At 52.9% G+C, this 17,471-nt stretch overlaps 1 protein-coding gene across 2 annotated transcripts in view; it reads left to right on the top strand.

The window, feature by feature from the left end:
* The window catches only part of LOC309530284 (uncharacterized protein), a 435,057-nt gene that overhangs the window by 187,427 nt on the left and 230,159 nt on the right, over nucleotides 1-17,471 (top strand). Inside the window, exons 1-3 of one of the 2 annotated variants that reach the window (XM_082219000.1) lie at nucleotides 12,856-13,562; nucleotides 13,769-13,850; nucleotides 17,012-17,094. In XM_082219000.1, the coding sequence (XP_082075126.1) occupies nucleotides 13,161-13,562; nucleotides 13,769-13,850; nucleotides 17,012-17,094 (567 nt within the window). In that variant the 5' untranslated portion in view covers nucleotides 12,856-13,160. Of the gene's footprint in view, nucleotides 1-12,855; nucleotides 13,563-13,768; nucleotides 13,851-17,011; nucleotides 17,095-17,471 lie in introns of those variants that run through there. The other variant, XM_082218999.1, reaches the window with a different exon arrangement.

Below are 17,471 nucleotides of genomic sequence, written 5' to 3'. Positions count from 1 at the left end.
AGTAAAGAAGAGAGGCGTGGTGATTTACGCCAAAGAGAATCTTTCACCAAAATTTTTGTTTAAAGATGAACAAGGAAGAATCCTGGCTATTGAAATTTCGACCCAAGGAGAAAAAGTTTTGATATTGGGAATTTATGCACCAAATGAGGGGAAATCAGAATTTTATAAGAAGCTGCATGAGACATTATTGGACTATCTGGACTATTCCAACATCATTATGATGGGAGATATGAATGGGGTTGTCTCTACTTTGATGGATAAGTCACAGAATCAGAACTTGACTAAAGATGGAAGACTACCAAAAACTTTCTTTGAACTAACTGACAATATGGATTTAATCGATCTATGGAGGACGAGAAACCCCCTAGGTAAAGAAGGAACTTTCTTTTCTGAAGCCCACCTGTCATGGACAAGAATCGACCAAATTTGGACAACTAGAGGGCTGGCACCTAAGACTACAAAAATAGAAATCTGCCCAAAGACTTGCTCCGACCATAACGCTTTGAAAATGGAAATGAGATTTACTACTGCCGATTCCTTCAGATGGAAAATGAATGACAACCTGCTAAGAGATCAAGAGATTGTAAAGAAGGCCCAAAAAGCTTTAAAGGACTATTTTGAAATCAACTTAAATACCTCGGTGGAAAAAAGAACAATCTGGGACGCGAGTAAAGCTGTTATGAGAGGGTTTCTGATACAACAGAATACGATTAAGAAAAAACTCTGGAATGGTAAAAAAGACAAGATATTGGAGAAGATAAGAGACGGTGAGAAAAAATTAAGATTGAATCCAAAATCAAAAGAGACTCTAAGAGAAATTAAATTCCACCAGTCACAATATGCGCAACTGATCAACCAAGAAGTGGAATGGAGAATTAAACAAATGAAACAAAGATCATTTGAGTCGGCAAATAAATGTGGGAAACTGCTAGCTTGGCAGTTGAAAAAGAGACAAAAATTAAATTATGTTACCAATCTAGAAGTTGAAGGAAAGAACATCCAGAAACCCGGAGAAATTAGAAAGTGCTTCCAGAAATATTTTAAAAAACTATACACACAAGGATCCGAGGATGTAGCCGAGATAGAACAATTTTTGAAAGAAAATGGCCTTCCAGAACTATCTCAAGAGAAGAGATCAATCTTGAATTGCAAAATAACACAACAGGAAATTGAGGATGCCATTCAGAACATGCAGTTGGGCAAATCCCCAGGACCGGATGGACTCACCTCCAAGTATTATAGGACGTTAAAAGACTATTTGATACAACCATTAGAGGAGGTTTGCAACCAGATTATGGGGGGAGGGAAGGCACCAGATACGTGGAAAGAAGCATTCATCACACTGATACCTAAAGTGGAAACTGAAAAGACTCAACTTAAGAACTACCGCCCCATCTCACTCCTAAACGTGGATTACAAAATATTTGCGGATGTTTTGGCTAACAGATTTAAAAAAGTATTAAATGAAGTAATCCATAAGGACCAAGCAGGCTTTCTCCCAGGTAGACATTTGTTTGATAACACCAGGAATATTATCGATATTCTGGAACTTTTACAAACAAATATTAACACCAAAGCAGTGTTAATTTTTATTGATGCGGAGAAGGCCTTTGACAATATTTCTTGGAAATTTATGAAGAAAAACTTGGAAGGGATGGGAGTGGGAAGGGGGTTTGAGAATGGAATAGAGGCAATCTATTCTGAACAAAAAGCTAAGTTGATAGTGAACAATGTGGTGACAGAAGAACTTCATATTGAAAAAGGAACACGCCAGGGGTGCCCCCTATCCCCTTTACTGTTTATTTCAGTCCTGGAGGTTTTGCTGAACATGATAAGGGAGGATCGGCAGGTACAAGGAATACGGGTCGGAGCGAAACAATATAAACTGAAAGCATTTGCAGATGATCTGGTTTTAACACTACAGGAGCCAGAACCCAGTACAAAAAGAGTTTTGGATCTGATCCAGAAATTTGGTCGGGTGGCGGGTTTTAAGCTGAACAAGCAAAAAACTAAGGTGTTAGGGAAAAATCTGACGGCTATGGAAACAGAAGGGTTTCAGAAAGAGACAGAACTAAACATTGTTAAAAAAGTGAAATACCTGGGGGTGAATCTGTCTTCTAAGAATTTGAATTTATTTAAAGATAATTATGAGAAATGTTGGCTAGAAGTTAAAAAAGATTTAGAAATTTGGTCAAGACTGAAATTATCCTTGTTAGGCCGAATTGCAGCTATAAAGATGAACGTTTTGCCAAAGATGTTGTTTTTGTTTCAGGCCCTGCAGATTGTGGACAGAGTGGAATGCTTTGGAAAGTGGCAGAAGGATATTTCTAGGTTTGTCTGGCAGGGCAAAAAGCCCCGAATAAAGTTCAAAATACTAACTGATGCAAAAGAGAGAGGGGGGTTTGCCCTGCCGGACTTAAGGTTATATTATGAAGCGGCGGCCTTCTGCTGGATGAAAGATTGGATCTTACTAGAAAACACTGATGTCCTAGATCTGGAAGGCTTTAACAATTCGTTAGGTTGGCATGCGTATTTGTGGTATGACAAGGGTAAATCATATGGAATGTTTAAAAACCATATTGTCAGAAAAGCAATATATATGGTCTGGAAAAAATATAAAGACTTATTGGAGAGTAAAACTCCGAGGTGGATTTCACCAATAGAGGCCAAAGCTCGGAAAACAACCAATATGGAGGCATACTGGCCGAAATATTGGGAAATAATAGAAAACATTGGAGGTAATTGGAGACTGCAGAGCTTTGAAAAACTAAAGGATAAGGTGCAAAATTGGCTGCATTATGCCCAAATTAATGAGGTTTTTAAGTTAGACAAAAAAACAGGTTTCCAGGTGGAAAAATCGAAACTTGAGACAGAATTGCTTGAACCAAAGACCAAGTTATTATCGAGAATGTATAACTTGCTGCTTAAATGGAACACTCAGGATGAGACAGTTAAATCAGCAATGATAAAATGGGCCCAGGACATTGGTTATAATATTATGTCTGAAGACTGGGAAAGGTTATGGACCACCGGTATGAAATTTACTGCATGTAATGCTTTGAAAGAAAACATTATGAAGATGGTATACAGGTGGTACATGACCCCGGTTAAGCTAGCTAAGATTTACCATTTGTCCGATAACAAATGTTGGAAATGCAAGGAAGCTGAGGGGACATTCTTTCACCTCTGGTGGACTTGCCCAAGACTGAAGGCCTTCTGGGAAATGATCTACAATGAGTTAAAAAAGGTGTTTAAGTACACCTTTCCCAAGAAACCAGAGGCCTTCCTTCTGGGCATTGTCGGCCAGAAGGTGTTTAAAAAGGATAGAACCTTTTTTATGTACGCTACAACAGCAGCAAGAATTCTTATCGCCAAGCATTGGAAGACCCAAGATTTGCCCACACTGGAGGACTGGCACTCGCAATTGATGAACTACATGGAACTAGCCGAGATGACTGCAAGGATCCGGGACTTGGGAGAAGAAGCAATGGAGGAGGACTGGAAAAAATTTAAAGACTATTTGCAAAAGTATTATAAGTTATATGAAACATAAGATGTCGTATGATTGGGAACTTAGCTCCAGTAACGAAACTTGAATATTTATGAAATTTGATAAGATTTATGAAAGAACCAAGATTTAAATGGGTAAAAACGATATTATGGTATATTTTTAGAGTATATGGTGATCAAGAGATTTAAATCTAAACTGCAATTGAAAATACAAAGAAATACACGAAATAAGGGTATAATTTGCTGATAAATTTATTGTTAAGAATGCATTGTACGGGGGACGGGGGAAGTCCAATGGAAATTTGAAATAAGTCATTGAAGTGGTCGTGTTTCTTTTCTTTTTTATTTCCTTTTTTCTTATCTTTTCTTTTTGTTCTTTGATTGTTCTGTTATTTCTGTAAAAAATGTAATAAAAATTATTATAAAAAAAAAATAAAAAGGCTCTTTGCGAATCAGGGGGGGCGCTTAAGGCACCCACCGAGTCTTCAGTCCGCAGGCTTTCGTGCCTGCGGTTTTAAGGGTCCCCGTGTCGCCGGCACGGCAAAGACCCGTCCCCCGCTGAGCCGATTCCCTCCGGAGCTCGGAGGGAATCCGCCATTCCCAGATCGCGCCAACCCCGGAAGTCTAAATATTTTTTTTTATTTTTTTTTTAAAAAAAATAATTTTTTTTTTAAGAGATCTCTTGATGAAGGTGGTGTATCAACTTAATAAATAACAGTAACAACCGCCATGCATTTTTTGTCCATTGAATCAGCAATTCAGCATTTCTGGAAGGGGAAATAGAAATACTATTGTATGTTTGCATAGCATCATGCAGAAGAAAGTTTTGCTCATTCATGGTGAGAATATGATTTATTTATTTTGAACTTCGCTTGGTTCCTCCTCGGCAGCCAGTGCGATTGTTTCAGCAGGGCTAGAACTCAGGACCCGCTGCCTTGAGGGACATCTAAGAGCAGTTTGGCAGGGGGAAGGTCTCCCTTGGGAGGTGGTGGACTCTCCGTCCTTGGAGGTTTCTCAGCAGAGATCAGACGGCCATCTGCCATGGATGCTTTAGCTGAGATTCCTGCATTGCTGGGGTTGGACTAGATGACCCTGGGGTCCCCTCCTATCTCTCCACTCCTGAATTCTAGGAGGAGCTTCCTTCCTTCCTGCAAAGCCCTTTTCCCTTGTTACGGAAAATCTGGGTGCGTATTTACCCTGCCACCCAGCCAATCGGACCAGGTCCGTGGATTCTAGCGGAAGAAAGGGAAGCTCAGCCGGACGCAGGAGCAAAATGCGAAGATCCAAGTTTATTGCGCAACAGGTTCAAAGTGGAATTGAACCCCGAGAATGGGGCGACATAAACTTTTAAAAGTTCCCTCCAAGTCCCATAACACAGTGCGCGAAACGTCATGAATACATTATGGGAAGGTTGGGTTTCATGGATTACATCATGAATACATTACACACGTCATGAATATCTCAGAGAAAGGTGGGGTTACACTAATTTACATTTGAGGGAAGGGAGGGGTGGAATATGCAGAGCGAGGGTCATACACAAATATACATTTCATGAGTACCGGTGGCGGTGGGACAATGGGTTACTGATATGCACCGTCTACCACCTGGTATTGCCCGGAGGAAGGGCTGGGCAGAACGATCTGACGGGATTAAAGAGTTCCTGTGTACGTGACTTGCCGTCTCGGGGATTATGGAGTCGGGCAGCATCATGGAGTCCTGGGGAAACTGAGTCGAATGACACCAAGAGCAAGAAAATTGGAGCTGTGGTTGATTTTATATGAATTTTGAAAAGTTCTGATGACTTTCAGCCTGTTCCGTAGCCTAGATCAAAAGCGGAAGCAGAATGTATCCATTCTTGCAGAAATGGATACATTGTAACAAGGGTTTGACAGTTTTACGAGGTCAGGAGTTTCGGTTCTATTTTTCTCGCCGTGGGGGGCCGTCCGCAGCTTGTTAGGAGTGAAATGAGGTGTGCAAGAGCTCCCTGAGCTAGCTTCTGCAGGACGAATGCATGGCTGTGATTGGCCAAAGCGCGGCCATAGGAATAAGCGGAGAAGAGAAACACTCGGTCTACTCGTTCTAAGTATGGAGCGCAGATAGGCATAGGAAAGGATAGGGAAAATATATATATATTCGAGCTTCTTTCGCTCGGGAAAAGGTCTGGGAAAAGTGTGGTGCTTGTGCAACGGTGAAGGGGGTTTGAGGGTGGGTGTGCGGTGGCACCCTTGAGGTCATCGCCTCGGACAGTCAAGAAGAAGGGGGGGAATAGGCACCCCCCCCTCGGTCCGTATCACCCTGCAAGCTGCTCCTCCACTTTCTGGCCAAGGGAGGGAGATGCTCAGAGCCCAGCCAAGAGCCAAAGGCCCCCCCACAAAGGGACCGAGGGAGATGCTCAGAGCCCAGCCAAGAGCCAAAGGCCCCCCCCCAAAGGGACCGAGGGAGATACTCAGAGCCCAGCCAAGAGCCAAAGGCCCCCCCCCAAGGGACCGAGGGAGGTGCTCAGAGCCCAGCCAAGAGCCAAAGGCCCCCCCCAAGGGACCGAGGGAGATGCTCAGAGCCCAGCCAAGAGCCAAAGGCCCCCCCAAAGGGACCGAGGGAGATACTCAGAGCCCAGCCAAGAGCCAAAGGCCCCCCCCCAAAGGGACCGAGGGAGATACTCAGAGCCCAGCCAAGAGGCAAAGGCCCCCCCCAAAGGGACCGAGGGAGATGCTCAGAGCCCAGCCAAGAGCCAAAGGCCCCCCCAAAGGGACCGAGGGAGATGCTCAGAGCCCAACCAAGAGCCAAAGGCCCCCCCAAAGGGACCGAGGGAGATGCTCAGAGCCCAGCCAAGAGCCAAAGGCCCCCCCAAAGGGACCGAGGGAGATGCTCAGAGCCCAGCCAAGAGCCAAAGACCCCCCTCAAAAAGGGACCAAGGGAGATGCTCAGAGCCCAGCCAAGAGCCAAAGGCCCCCCCCAAGGGACCGAGGGAGATGCTCAGAGCCCAGCCAAGAGCCAAAGGCCCCCCAAAGGGACCGAGGGAGATGCTCAGAGCCCAACCAAGAGCCAAAGGCCCCCCCCCAAGGGACCGAGGGAGATGCTCAGAGCCCAGCCAAGAGCCAAAGGCCCCCCCCAAAGGGACCAAGGGAGATGCTCAGAGCCCAGCCAAGAGCCAAAGGCCCCCCCCAAAGGGACCGAGGGAGATGCTCAGAGCCCAGCCAAGAGCCAAAGGCCCCCCCCCAAAGGGACCGAGGGAGATGCTCAGAGCCCAGCCAAGAGCCAAAGGCCCCCCCCCAAAGGGACCGAGGGAGATGCTCAGAGCCCAGCCAAGAGCCAAAGGCCCCCCCCAAAGGGACCGAGGGAGATGCTCAGAGCCCAGCCAAGAGCCAAAGGCCCCCCCCCAAAGGGACCGAGGGAGATGCTCAGAGCCCAGCCAAGAGCCAAAGGCCCCCCCCCAAAGGGACCGAGGGAGATGCTCAGAGCCCAGCCAAGAGCCAAAGGCCCCCCCAAAAAGGGACAGAGGGAGATGCTCAGAGCCCAGCCAAGAGCCAAAGGCCCCCCCAAAGGGACCGAGGGAGATGCTCAGAGCCCAGCCAAGAGCCAAAGGCCCCCCCCAAAGGGACCGAGGGAGATGCTCAGAGCCCAGCCAAGAGCCAAAGGCCCCCCAAAAAGGGACCGAGGGAGATGCTGAGAGCCCAGCCAAGAGCCAAAGGCCCCCCCAAAAAGGGACAGAGGGAGATGCTCAGAGCCCAGCCAAGAGCCAAAGGCCCCCCCAAAGGGACCGAGGGAGATGCTCAGAGCCCAGCCCAGAGCCAAAGGCCCCCCCCAAAGGGACCGAGTGAGATGCTCAGAGCCCAGCCAAGAGCCAAAGGCCCCCCCCCAAAGGGACCGAGGGAGATGCTCAGAGCCCAGCCAAGAGCCAAAGGCCCCCCCAAAAAAAGGGACCAAGGGAGATGCTCAGAGCCCAGCCAAGAGCCAAAGGCCCCCCAAAAAAGGGACAGAGGGAGATGCTCAGAGCCCAGCCAAGAGCCACAGGCCCCCCCAAAAAAAGGGACCAAGGAAGATGCTCAGAGCCCAGCCAAGAGCCAAAGGCCCCCCCAAAGGGACCGAGGGAGATGCTCAGAGCCCAGCCAAGAGCCAAAGGCCCCCCCCCAAAAAAAGGGACCAAGGGAGATGCTCAGAGCCCAGCCAAGAGCCAAAGGCCCCCCAAAAAGGGACAGAGGGAGATGCTCAGAGCCCAGCCAAGAGCCAAAGGCCCCCCCCAAAAAAAGGGACCAAGGGAGATGCTCAGAGCCCAGCCAAGAGCCACAGGCCCCCCCCCCCAAAAAAAAGGGACCAAGGGAGATGCTCAGAGCCCAGCCAAGAGCCAAAGGCCCCCCCAAAGGGACCGAGGGAGATGCTCAGAGCCCAGCCAAGAGCCAAAGGCCCCCCCCAAAGGGACCGAGGGAGATGCTCAGAGCCCAGCCAAGAGCCAAAGGCCCCCCCCAAGGGACCGAGGGAGATGCTCAGAGCCCAGCCAAGAGCCAAGGTCCCCCCCCAAAGGGACCAAGGGAGATGCTCAGAGCCCAGCCAAGAGCCAAAGCCCCCCCCAAAGGGACCGAGGGAGATGCTCAGAGCCCAGCCAAGAGCCAAAGGCCCCCCCCCCAAGGGACCGAGGGAGATGCTCAGAGCCCAGCCAAGAGCCAAAGCCCCCCCCCAAAGAGACCGAGGGAGATGCTCAGAGCCCAGCCAAGAGCCAAAGCCCCCCCCCCCAAAGAGACCGAGGGAGATGCTCAGAGCCCAGCCAAGAGCCAAAGGCCCCCCCAAAAGAGACCGAGGGAGATGCTCAGAGCCCAGCCAAGAGCCAAAGCCCCCCCCCCCAAAGAGACCGAGGGAGATGCTCAGAGCCCAGCCAAGAGCCAAAGGCCCCCCCCAAAGGGACCGAGGGAGATGCTCAGAGCCCAGCCAAGAGCCAAAGCCCCCCCCCAAAGAGACCGAGGGAGATGCTCAGAGCCCAGCCAAGAGCCAAAGCCCCCCCCCAAAGAGACCGAGGGAGATGCTCAGAGCCCAGCCAAGAGCCAATGACCCCCCCCAAAGAGACCGAGGGAGATGCTCAGAGCCCAGCCAAGAGCCAAAGCCCCCCCCCAAAGAGACCGAGGGAGATGCTCAGAGCCCAGCCAAGAGCCAAAGGCCCCCCCAAAAAAAGGGACCAAGGGAGATGCTCAGAGCCCAGCCAAGAGCCAATGACCCCCCCCAAAGAGACCGAGGGAGATGCTCAGAGCCCAGCCAAGAGCCAAAGCCCCCCCCCAAAGAGACCGAGGGAGATGCTCAGAGCCCAGCCAAGAGCCAAAGCCCCCCCCCCCAAAGAGACCGAGGGAGATGCTCAGAGCCCAGCCAAGAGCCAAAGCCCCCCCCCAAAGAGACCGAGGGAGATGCTCAGAGCCCAGCCAAGAGCCAAAGCCCCCCCCCAAAGAGACCGAGGGAGATGCTCAGAGCCCAGCCAAGAGCCAAAGGCCCCCCCCAAGGGACCGAGGGAGATGCTCAGAGCCCAGCCAAGAGCCAAAGGCCCCCCCCAAAGGGACCGAGGGAGATGCTCAGAGCCCAGCCAAGAGCCAATGACCCCCCCCAAAGAGACCGAGGGAGATGCTCAGAGCCCAGCCAAGAGCCAAAGGCCCCCCCCCCAAAGGGACCGAGGGAGATGCTCAGAGCCCAGCCAAGAGCCAAAGGCCCCCCCCAAAGAGACCGAGGGAGATGCTCAGAGCCCAGCCAAGAGCCAAAGACCCCCCTCAAAAAGGGACCGAGGGAGATGCTCAGAGCCCAGCCAAGAGCCAAAGCCCCCCCCCCAAAGGGACCGAGGGAGATGCTCAGAGCCCAGCCAAGAGCCAAAGCCCCCCCCAAGGGACCGAGGGAGATGCTCAGAGCCCAGCCAAGAGCCAAAGGCCCCCCCCAAAGGGACCGAGGGAGATGCTCAGAGCCCAGCCAAGAGCCAAAGGCCCCCCCCAAAAAAGGGACCGAGGGAGATGCTCAGAGCCCAGCCAAGAGCCAAAGGCCCCCCCCAAAAAAGGGACCGAGGGAGATGCTCAGAGCCCAGCCAAGAGCCAAAGGCCCCCCCAAAAAAAGGACCGAGGGAGATGCTCAGAGCCCAGCCAAGAGCCAAAGGCCCCCCCCAAGGGACCAAGGGAGATGCTCAGAGCCCAGCCAAGAGCCAAAGGCCCCCCCCAAAGGGACCGAGGGAGATGCTCAGAGCCCAGCCAAGAGCCAAAGGCCCCCCCCAAGGGACCGAGGGAGATGCTCAGAGCCCAGCCAAGAGCCAAAGGCCCCCCCCAAAGGGACCGAGGGAGATGCTCAGAGCCCAGCCAAGAGCCAAAGGCCCCCCCCCCAAGGGACCGAGGGAGATGCTCAGAGCCCAGCCAAGAGCCAAAGGCCCCCCCCCAAGGGACCGAGGGAGATGCTCAGAGCCCAGCCAAGAGCCAAAGGCCCCCCCCCAAGGGACCGAGGGAGATGCTCAGAGCCCAGCCAAGAGCCAAAGGCCCCCCCCCAAAGGGACCGAGGGAGATGCTCAGAGCCCAGCCAAGAGCCAAAGGCCCCCCCAAAGGGACCGAGGGAGATGCTCAGAGCCCAGCCAAGAGCCAAAGGCCCCCCCAAAAAAAGGACCGAGGGAGATGCTCAGAGCCCAGCCAAGAGCCAAAGGCCCCCCCAAAAAAAGGACCGAGGGAGATGCTCAGAGCCCAGCCAAGAGCCAAAGGCCCCCCCAAAAAAAGGGACCGAGGGAGATGCTCAGAGCCCAGCCAAGAGCCAAAGGCCCCCCCAAAAAAAGGGACCGAGGGAGATGCTCAGAGCCCAGCCAAGAGCCAAAGGCCCCCCCCAAAAAAGGGACCGAGGGAGATGCTCAGAGCCCAGCCAAGAGCCAAAGGCCCCCCCAAAAAAAGGACCGAGGGAGATGCTCAGAGCCCAGCCAAGAGCCAAAGGCCCCCCAAAAAGGGACTGAGGGAGATGCTCAGAGCCCAGCCAAGAGCCAAAGGCCCCCCCCAAAAAAAGGACCGAGGGAGATGCTCAGAGCCCAGCCAAGAGCCAAAGGCCCCCCCAAAAAAAGGACCGAGGGAGATGCTCAGAGCCCAGCCAAGAGCCAAAGGCCCCCCCCCAAAGGGACCGAGGGAGATGCTCAGAGCCCAGCCAAGAGCCAAAGGCCCCCCCAAAGGGACCGAGGGAGATGCTCAGAGCCCAGCCAAGAGCCAAAGGCCCCCCCCAAAGGGACCGAGGGAGATGCTCAGAGCCCAGCCAAGAGCCAAAGGCCCCCCCCAAAGGGACCGAGGGAGATGCTCAGAGCCCAGCCAAGAGCCAAAGGCCCCCCCCAAGGGACCGAGGGAGATGCTCAGAGCCCAGCCAAGAGCCAAAGGCCCCCCCCCCCCAAAAAAATGATCCCTTGCCATAGGCGGATCCAGGAGGAAGCTGCCCCCTTAGAGCCATTCAAAATGACAGAAAATAATAGAAATCAGAGTTGTGCCCTGGCTAAGCGAGTGTGCAATGCGCGGGGGGGGGGGCTGAGCTGGGCGGACTTGCCTTGCAAGGGTTAAAGGGATCTGAGCTGCCTTCCTAGAGAGGCCAGGAAGCGCACGGGGGGGCTGGTCCTCCAGAACCAAGGCCCCCCCCCCTCCCCAGTCCTTTCCTTCTTGGGTGTCTCTCCTGCAAGGGCTGCCTCGCTCTCCCCTCCTGGGATCTGGTGAGTCTCCTCTCTCTCTGGGATCTGGTGGGGGTCCCAGGGCTGCAGCAGGGGAGGGGGCCGGGGGGGGGACCCCAAGTCAGGGAGGAGGAGAGGGTCCTGCCAGGGAGGGGCCAGGTCTGCCACGCTCTCCTTCCTGCAGATCAGAGGATCCCAAACTCATTTGGCCTTCCGCCCCCCCCTTTCCGAAAAAACGACTCCCCCGAAATCTCCATTCTTTAAACAAAGGAGTCCCTAGGACTGTGTGACGTCGCTCAGCGGCATTGCAGAACAGAGGGAATAGGTGCAAATGGTTTTCCAAGACCAGACGAGGAGGTGGACTAGCCCCCCCCCAAAAAAAAAAGGTGGGAGAGAAAGGAGAGGAGTAAAGAGAGGGATCCCAGTTTCCCAGAGTCTGGCTGCTGCATTGCATCCCAGTTTCCCAGTGTCTCCCAGGGCAGCTCCCCACGGAGGCCACTGCAGCAATCCCCTCGCACCCAGAGCAGGGCATCCCAGGACCACATCCTCTCTCTCCCAAAGGGATTGTTGCTGGCAAAGCAGCCGGAAATGGGCGCTGCTCCTCACTGAGCCTCCAGGGACCTGGGCATCAAGGGCTGTGCGTGTGTGTTAAGCTATCTAAGAGAATAATAATAATAAATTAGCTGCCTAAATTCCAAAGGAGATGTCTTTGGCCCCGCCCACTTGGCCCTCAGGGGGTTGAACAGATGTATACCTGGCCCTCAGAGCAAAGAATAAGGGACCCCACCCCAGGAGTCTGTCTTGAGAGCGGCAGAGAGTCCAAGTGCAAGAAAAGGAGACAGAAGCAGGGGGGAAATGTGCCCTGAAGTGGGGGTGGGGGGAGAACAACTCCTGAGGACCCCGGATGAGGACCCCCACTAGAGCCAGGCATCCATTTTCCACAAGATACAAATGACTCCCTTGTCAGTCAGTTCTGACTTCATGCATTGACTGGAAGGCAGGAGAAACCATGCTGATTCATTGCAGAACAGAGGAAACATGTCCAAATGGTTTTCGAAAGCTGGACGAGGAGGTGGACTAGCCCCCCCCCCAAAATAAAGCAACGGGGAGAAAGGCCAGGAATGAAAAGAGGGATCCCAGCCCAGAGTCTGGCTGCTGCATTGGGGACCAGTTTCCCAGCGTCTCCCAGGGCCGCTCCCCACGGAGGCCACTGCAGCCATCCCCTCGCACCCAGAGCAGGGCATCCCAGGACCACATCCTCTCTCCCCCAAAGGGATTGTTGCTGGAAATGGGCGCTGCTACTCCCTGAGCCTCCAGGGACCTGGGCATCAAGGGCTGTGCGTGTGTTAAGATATGTAAGAGAATAATATATTTCCTGCCCTCCACCCACTTGGCCCTTGTCGAGATACATTCCTGGCCCTCGGAGCAAAGAAAAAGGGACCCCACCCCAGGAGTCTGTCTGGAGAGCAGGAGAGAGTCCAAGTGCAAGAAAAGGAGACAGAAGCAGGGGAGTGGGGGTGGGGGGAGAGCAACTCCTGACGACCCCCAGGTGAGGACCCCCACTAGAGCCAAGCATCCATTTTTCAAATGACTCCCTTGTCAGTCAGTTCTGACTTCTTGCATTTACTCGAAGGCAGGAGCAACTAGACTGATTCACCTCAGAGAAATCCCTTCAGTTGCCTCCACGTTTTGCATTGCAATCTTCCTCCTAGGAGAGCTAGAGGCTGCTTCCCCTCCTCCTCCTCCTCCTTCTTCTTCTTCCTCTTCTCTCCTCCTCCTCCTCCTCCGTCTTCTTCTTCAGAAGATATCTCATGGTTTGGTACAGTCCCACCCTGGCTCCGAGGAAGACTCATCCATGCTTGCTCAAGGAACATTTCTCTTCTTCTGACCTAAAAATTCTGTAACTAAACAATGTATTTGCTTTGTAGGATTTGCTAGCACCTCATTAGCACAGGCAGAACTTGGCAGAAGACCAAAGGGTTCCTTCCGATCTCTCAGAGGCTTCCTGAGAGCACAGATGGATGAGCGAGACTCAGCTGGCCCTGGAGCAGAAAGAGGCCATGCCATCCAAACTGGGAGCAGTGGGGGATTCTGGGAAAACTCTGTGCAGAAGATCCTGGGTGAGGAGGACACCCTCTGCTCAAAGATGCAGAGCCAGCAGTTGAGGCAGTTCTGCTGCCAGGAGGCCAAGGGACCCCGAGAGGTTTGCAGCCGACTCTACCACCTTTGCCACCAGTGGCTGAAGCCAGAAAGGCACACGAAAGCTGAGATGCTGGATCTGGTGATCTTGGAGCAGTTCCTGGCTGTCCTTCCACCGGAGATGGAGAGCTGGGTGAGGGAGTGTGGAGCAGAGACCAGTTCCCAGGCGGTGGCCCTGGCCGAAGGTTTCCTCCTGAGTCAGGCAGAGGAGAGAAAGCAGGTGAGAGAGACTTTCCTCTGGATACTCCCAAGGGGCTCCAAACAGGATGGAGAACATCCCATAATGCTCTACTGTTGGCCCTTCCTTTTCCTGGGAAGGCATCCATGGAATGAGATCTAACACCCTTAAAGCTTCTGTCTTTGTCATTCTCTTTCTAACATTTCTCGTCATTCATTCTCTGTTTTGAATCCTTGTTGCTCTTTCAGAAAACGGATCGTTTTGCAGAAATGGACCTGGATTCCTGTGAGGCAGAGAGGCCTCCGTTGGACACCAGAGAGAGGCCACTGGGTAAGGAGGAAGGTGGCTTTTAATAATAATAATAATAATAATAAATTTTATTTATATCCCGCCCTCCCCAGCCGAAGCCGGGCTCAGGGCAGCTAACAACAATAAAACAGTACAAAAGTACAGCATAAACAACATTCTAAAATCATTCATTGTAAAATTAATTAATTCAAGCCACTGGCAACCATTGAGCCAGAGTTCCGCGAAGATTGCCGAGGGAGGGAGTCAGGCTGTGCCCTGGCCAAAGGCCTAGTGGAACAGCTCTGTCTTGCAGGCCCTTCGGAAAGATGTCAAGTCCCGCAGGGCCCTTGTCTCTTGTGACAGAGTGTTCCACCAGATCGGAGCCACAGCCGAAAAAGCCCTGGCTCTAGTTCAGGCCAGCCTAACTTCTCTGTGGCCTGGGACCTTCAAGATGTTTTTATTTGAAGACCGTAAGTTTCTCTGTGGGGCATACCAGGAGAGGCGGTCCCGTAGGTACGAGGGTCCTAGGCCGTAGAGGGCTTTAAAGGTTAAGACCAGCACCTTAAACCTGATCCTGTACTCCACCGGGAGCCAGTGCAGCTGGTATAGTACCGGATGAATGTGATCTCACAGCGAAGACCTCGTAAGGAGTCTCGCTGCAGCATTCTGCACCCGCTGGAGTTTCTGGGTCAGTCTCAAGGGCAGCCCCATGTAGAGCGAGTTACAATAATCCAGTCTGGAGGTGACCGTCGTGTGGATCACAGTGGCTAGGTCAGGGCGAGAGAGATAAGGGGCCAACTGCTTAGCTTGGCGGAGATGGAAAAATGCTGCCTTTGTTATAGCTGCAATCTGCGCCTCCATGGAAAGGGAGGTATCGAAGATTACACCCAAACTCTTAACGGACGGTGCTGGCACTAATTGCGCCCCCGCAAGAGATGGGAGTTGCCCCCCCATCCCATATCGCCCCGTCCCAGCCACAGGACCTCTGTCTTCGAAGGATTTAGCTTCAACCGGCTCCCACGTAGCCAGAGTTGGGTGTCATCGGCATACTGATGGCAACCCAGCCCAAAACTCCGGACAAGCTGGGCGAGGGGGCGCATAAAGATGTTAAAAAGCATCGGGGAGAGAATCGCACCCTGAGGCACTCCACACACCAAGGAGTGGCGGGATGACAGTTCCCCCCCAAGCGCCACCCTCTGTCCCCGACCAGAGAGAAACGAGCGCAGCCATTGAAGGACTGTGCCCTGGATCCCCACGTCGGCAAGGCGGTGGTCCAGGAGTTCGTGATCGACCATGTCAAAGGCTGCTGACAGGTCTAGAAGAATCAGCAGCCCCGACCCGCCTCGATCCAGCTGCCTGCGGAGATCATCTGTTAGGGCGACCAGAGCCGTCTCGGTCCCATGACCAGCGCGGAAGCCGGACTGGAATGGATCCAGAGCCGATGTTTCATCCAGAAACCTACCAAGCTGTTCAGCAACCGCTCTCTCAATCACCTTACCCAGGAACGGAAGATTCGAAACTGGGCGGTAATTGGATAGATTTAAGGGATCTAATGATGTTTTCTTTAAGAGCGGACGCACCACTGCCTCCTTCAGTTCCCCTGGGAATGTCCCGGTGCCAAGGGACAGATTGATGATATCCCCCAGGGGGGCCCGCACCTCGTCTGGACACGCTCTAATCAGCCAGGACGGGCACGGGTCAAGAGGACAGGTGGTGGGCTTTCCAGCTCGGAGGAGTCTGTCCACATCGGCTGGGGATATCCGGTCAAAGTGGTCCAATACTGGACCCGAGGACAGTCGAGGGGCCTCCAGTTCCTTTATTGTATCCAAATTGGCAGGGAGGTCATGGCGGAGCGACAGGATCTTCTCCGCAAAAAAGCTCGCAAATGCCTCACAGCTGTGTCAAATTGTTATTTAAATTTGGCTGTCCCTCAAGGGACGTTAAAGACCTGATTATACTAAATAATTGCACCGGGCGAGAGCTAGCGGATGCAATGGAGGCCGAGAAGTATGGTGTGGTGTAGTGGTTAAGAGCGGTAGTCACGTAATCTGGGTAACCGGGTTCGCGTCTCCGCTCCTCCACATGCAGCTGCTGGGTGACCTTGGGCCAGTCACACTTCTGTGAAGTCTCTCAGCCCCACTCACCTCACAGAGTGTTTGTTGTGGGGGAGGAAGGGAAAGGAGATTGTTAGCCGCTTTGAGACTCCTGAAGGGGAGTGAAAGGCGGGATATCAAATCCAAACTCCTCTTCTTCTTCTTCTACTTCTTAGCAGCCTTCACCGCCATCTAGTAGGTTTTCATAAAAGCCCTATAAGATGTTCTTGAGGCTCCGTCACGGGCACCCAGCCATACTCGCTCTAGCCGTCTGAGGTCCCGCTTCATTTTCTAGCCGTCTGAGGTCCCGCTTCATTTTCCGGAGCTCCTCTGTAAACCATGGAGCCCGGTTTCTGCGGGGTCGCAGAGAGCGCTTAGGTGTGATATCATTGATGGCTGCCAGGAGCTGGGTATTCCAGCCCTCAACAAGCTCGGTCAATGAGTCGCTAGGGGGAGCAAGGTCCCGCAAGGCTTGGCGGAATCTATCAGGGTCCATCAGCCTCTGCGAGCGAGCCCAAATCGGCTCGCCACCTAAGCAGGGTGGGGGTGGAAAGTCAATCCTGGCTTTCAGAGCGTAGTGATCAGACCATGGCACCTTCATCAAAGGAGACATGATCACATCTATACCTATGCCAAAGATCAAATCCAGCGTGTGGCCTGCTTGATGTGTGAGGCCTGAAACAAACTGGGAGAGCCCTAGTGCCGCCATGGAAGACACCAGGTCCAGAGCCTGTGAGGAGGGAGTGGCATCAGCATGGATGTTAAAGTCCCCCAATACCAATAGGTTAGGGCACTCCAAGGCCCAGCCGGCCACCGCCTCCTAGCCTGACAGAGTGGCTGCTGGTGCGCTAGGTGGCCGTTTTCTCCGTTTGGTCTCGTTCTGTTGGTTTTCCAACTAATCTGTGAGTTCTTTTGGGGGGGGGGGCAGTTGGGAACAAGGGTCCAAAGGAAGGGAGTAGTAATTTTGCACAACTAACATATGAAATGGGCACAAATGTCTAACTGCATTCTTAGCTTTCTGAAAGGCCCATCTGTAGTTAGAGATGCCCTGTTTCACCTGTGAGAGACGTGGGCATTCCTTGCATCCTGCTTACGTTTTTTCTCTTGCAGGTGACAGAAGGATGCTGGCAAAACCTCCTGATCCGCCTTTTCATGGGGGCAGAAGGGAAGCAGCGGCTGTGGAACCAGCTCAGGTCAGGGGAAGCTATTTTGTGGGGACAGAGGCTGAGGGATGGAGCAATGTCATGGACTGGTTGGGCACAGAGGAATGGTGGGAGGAAGCAGCCGGGGAACCAGGAAGGGAAGACATCTCAGAGCCCAAGAAGTGGAGGTGGAGGAAGGATGGGCGGTCAGATGGAGAAGAGGGAGAAGTCTGGGAAGAGGAGGTGTCAGAAGCTGAAGGGGCAACAGGGCTTAGTGAGCTGGGAGACTCTGTGGCAGAATGCAGTCCAGAATCGGAGGCAGAAGTGGAAGGAGGTGAGTGGGAGGAGGAAGGTCGAGAGTCTAACATGGAGGAGCAAAGGCAGGCTGCACACTGGCACACTGTTCAATCGCTTGCCAGAAACCCCAG

This window comes from Podarcis vaucheri, assembly GCF_965113315.1.
Source record: "Podarcis vaucheri genome assembly, chromosome: 4".
NCBI lineage: Eukaryota > Metazoa > Chordata > Lepidosauria > Squamata > Lacertidae > Podarcis > Podarcis vaucheri.
This window is presented reverse-complemented; position numbering and strand designations above follow the sequence as displayed.